This window comes from Austrofundulus limnaeus, unplaced genomic scaffold (genome assembly GCF_001266775.1).
Source record: "Austrofundulus limnaeus strain Quisiro unplaced genomic scaffold, Austrofundulus_limnaeus-1.0 Scaffold813, whole genome shotgun sequence".
NCBI classification, from domain to species: Eukaryota; Metazoa; Chordata; class Actinopteri; order Cyprinodontiformes; family Rivulidae; genus Austrofundulus; species Austrofundulus limnaeus.
This window is the reverse complement of record NW_013953215.1, coordinates 44,704-47,686: the sequence shown is the minus strand read 5'-3', so window position 1 is coordinate 47,686 and position 2,983 is coordinate 44,704. Positions and strand designations below refer to the sequence as shown.

At 37.5% G+C, this 2,983-nt stretch overlaps 1 protein-coding gene across 1 annotated transcript in view; it reads right to left on the bottom strand.

The window, feature by feature from the left end:
* Positions 1-161: 161 nt before the first annotated feature.
* LOC106532687 (sortilin-related receptor) overlaps positions 162-2,983 on the bottom strand; it is a gene marked incomplete at both ends in the record, with an annotated part of 46,307 nt that continues 43,485 nt past the window's right edge. Inside the window, 3 exon segments of the mRNA XM_014028813.1 lie at positions 162-290; positions 475-661; positions 1,314-1,492. Coding sequence (XP_013884267.1) covers positions 162-290; positions 475-661; positions 1,314-1,492 — 495 coding nt within the window.

Sequence of the window (2,983 nt, the reverse complement as noted above, 5' to 3'; positions counted from 1 at the left end):
CATCTGGTGAAAATTTCATGTCATTAGCACCTCTAGTAATATATTTACTGAGAAAAATGGTGACGTGTTCAATACTTATTTTACCTGCTGTATGAGCGAAACCCAGCATCTTTAACAGTCTATTTCTGCCGTGAAAAGTCAGTCAAACATTAGCAGTTTACCCTTTGCTCCGGCGGTAGGTGGTGCCAACAGGACAAGGGACTGGAGGAGCATAAAGGTCACCCAGGAACTCAGGGTCAGGCACACACACTTGAAAAGACAAGTCTTCAACCAGCTTGAAGCCATAGTCACTAAAGAGAAGGAGAGAGAAAACCTTGACTTCTGCATTCTGTAATAACAGAAGAACCTCATTTATAATCTATATTAGTGAGAAAGTATTTTCCATTACTGAAGATCAGTGATGTGATATTATTCTGATATTACAGGATTCTGGTGTGTTAATGATCCCATTTTGTTCCTGAGCAGCTCCCTCACCACTCATAGTCCTGGCGTGTGCAGGAACAGTTGGAGATGGTGACTGGTCTGTCAAAGTCCTCTCCATTAAAGCAGGTAGCATGAGGAGCTCGTCTCTTAAAGGTCACCTCTCTGCCCAGCAGACACTCGTTACCATGTTCGTCTGATGGAGACCAGCGTTTGTAGTCGGCCTCAGAACAAGGAACACCTGTAGAAAACAACAACATCTGCAATTATTTCAATAGAAACAGTAGTTAGAAGAAAGACATTTCCTTTTTGGATGGGTTTAAAACACTATACAAGATACAAGCAGCATCTCTTTGACAGAATCAAAAATCAGGTAAATTTGGAATTTGGACCACAAAGTGGGGTAATGCATTCTCACAGGAACTCCACTTAAAGTGGGTAGATATAATAAAAAAATGTTACATTTAGGCCATAAAGACAAATCATAACATTTGTACTTGTGAGAAATTAAAAATACCAAATGAAAAAGAACAATTTACCTTTAGTTTTGTGAGTGTGGAGATTAGGGCTGGGCCATATCACATCATTCACAATAATACTGGTAATTGTGATATTGATTTTAGGCCATATCACCCAGATCTAGTGATGTTTCATTTTGCTTCTGTGTGAAGCATAAACTCTGATATAAAAACTTTGTCAGTGCAAATATGATGTGCTGTATATACAGTATATACGGTTAAAGAATGTAACTGAGTTAATCAGTAAATTTTGGGGAAGTGAAAATGTGGGACAATCCAACAGAGGTGGGAGAGTCTGAAGTTAATAATAAAAATGTTGACTAGTTAATAAAGGTGTTGTAGAGGTGCTGCTGTGTTCCTTCACACTCTTCATACCAAGAACATCTGAGGTGTTGACTTGCAGAATGAGCCAACTGTGCCTCTGCTCAGCGTACGACCCAAAGATGGTGAAGATGGTGCTTTTCTCTCCAGGCTCAGTCAGCAGCTGGTAAACATAAACTTCCTTGTCTGAGAACTTAAATTCAGTCCACGTCTCTCCTTCATTGGTGCTAAACCTGAAAAGGACATTTAATGTATTATTTAGTCTTCTTTGACCTTAGAGCAATGTTCAGCTCTCAGATTTATCAGAACATTTACCAGCCAGTGTTGAGCATTTGTTGTAGACGGTATGAAAACCAAAAAGGTGCCAACTTATTTTTTCTCTCCTCATTGGCCACAACAAGAAAGGAAGACTAACATTATTTGTTAGCAGCAGTGAACAGCCTTTGCACCTGAGCAACACTCAGGTCTGTGTTGCTCTACAGGCCAATGACAGTTGTCAGATCCATGCAGAAACTCCTCTTTTCTAGGATGTGTTGGGTCAAAGGTAAGGACCAGAAAGGACAAAAATGTCTTTGAAATGGGAACTAAAATTCAAAAGGGCTGATAGTCACAATTAAAGAATTTCAATTTGAACTTTATATAAAAACTTTATTTTACATGTTTTTATTTAAATGGAATTACTTTGTAGAAACAGAAGTTTCATTTTGTCTATGAAGAGAGTTTGCAATGTTTTTGTCATTTATATTGACCATGTCTGACCTTTCATAACAGTAAACAGGTAAAAAAATATCCATGGGGTGAGTACTTTTGAAAAGCCCTGAATATATACTCTGTAAATTCTAACAATTTAAGGGTTTGTTCAGGCAAGACGACATATTCTGAGGTTAGGGTCCACATGCTGTGATGAAAACACATGGGTTTTATACCTTTAAAACATCACTTGTACTGCAGTATTTGTAACCCACAGCAGCAGATTTGTACAGTTGCAATCATTTATTTGTGTTTGTGTACATGGAAAAAATGATTAAAAATTGTTTATGACAAGACATTATTATACAAGTGTGAAATCACTTTGCAACATTAATTTTGGTACAATTGTTTCAAAATTGTGAACGTTACAGATTTTTGATGTGCAACTTGTAGAAAACTATTTGTGAACTTGAATTTAACAATCTGAAGAGGTGGAATTGCTGTTTTGTATGTGTAATAGATTAAAAACTATTACAATTACAAGTTCACAGTTACAAATTTCAAATTGTTTTACAAGTTACAAGTTCTGTTATACAAAACACAAATCATTATGAAACTAAATTAATTGTATAAGTTTTTGCAACATTAAAGATGTCGAAGCTCAAGATGGAATTTAAAAAATAATCTACTGGAAGCCTATTTTGGACCTTTACATACTGTGATGCTTAACAGTTAGATTTAATATATGGTCAATATGAGTAAAATAGTCATAAAAGTTGGCACAAGTTGTCCAAAACGTTTTAGTTTTAGATAAAGTTATAAAATATAACTTAATATAAAATATATGGGCGGCGGCCGAAGGAGGGGACCCTGGCGGTCTGATCCTCGGCTACAGAAGCTGGCTCTTGGGACGTGGAACGTCACTTCTCTGGTGGGGAAGGAGCCGGAGCTAGTGTGCGAGACTGAGAGGTTTCGGCTAGAGTCGGCCTCACCTCGACGCATGGCTCTGGTTCTGGAACCAGTCTCCTTGAGAG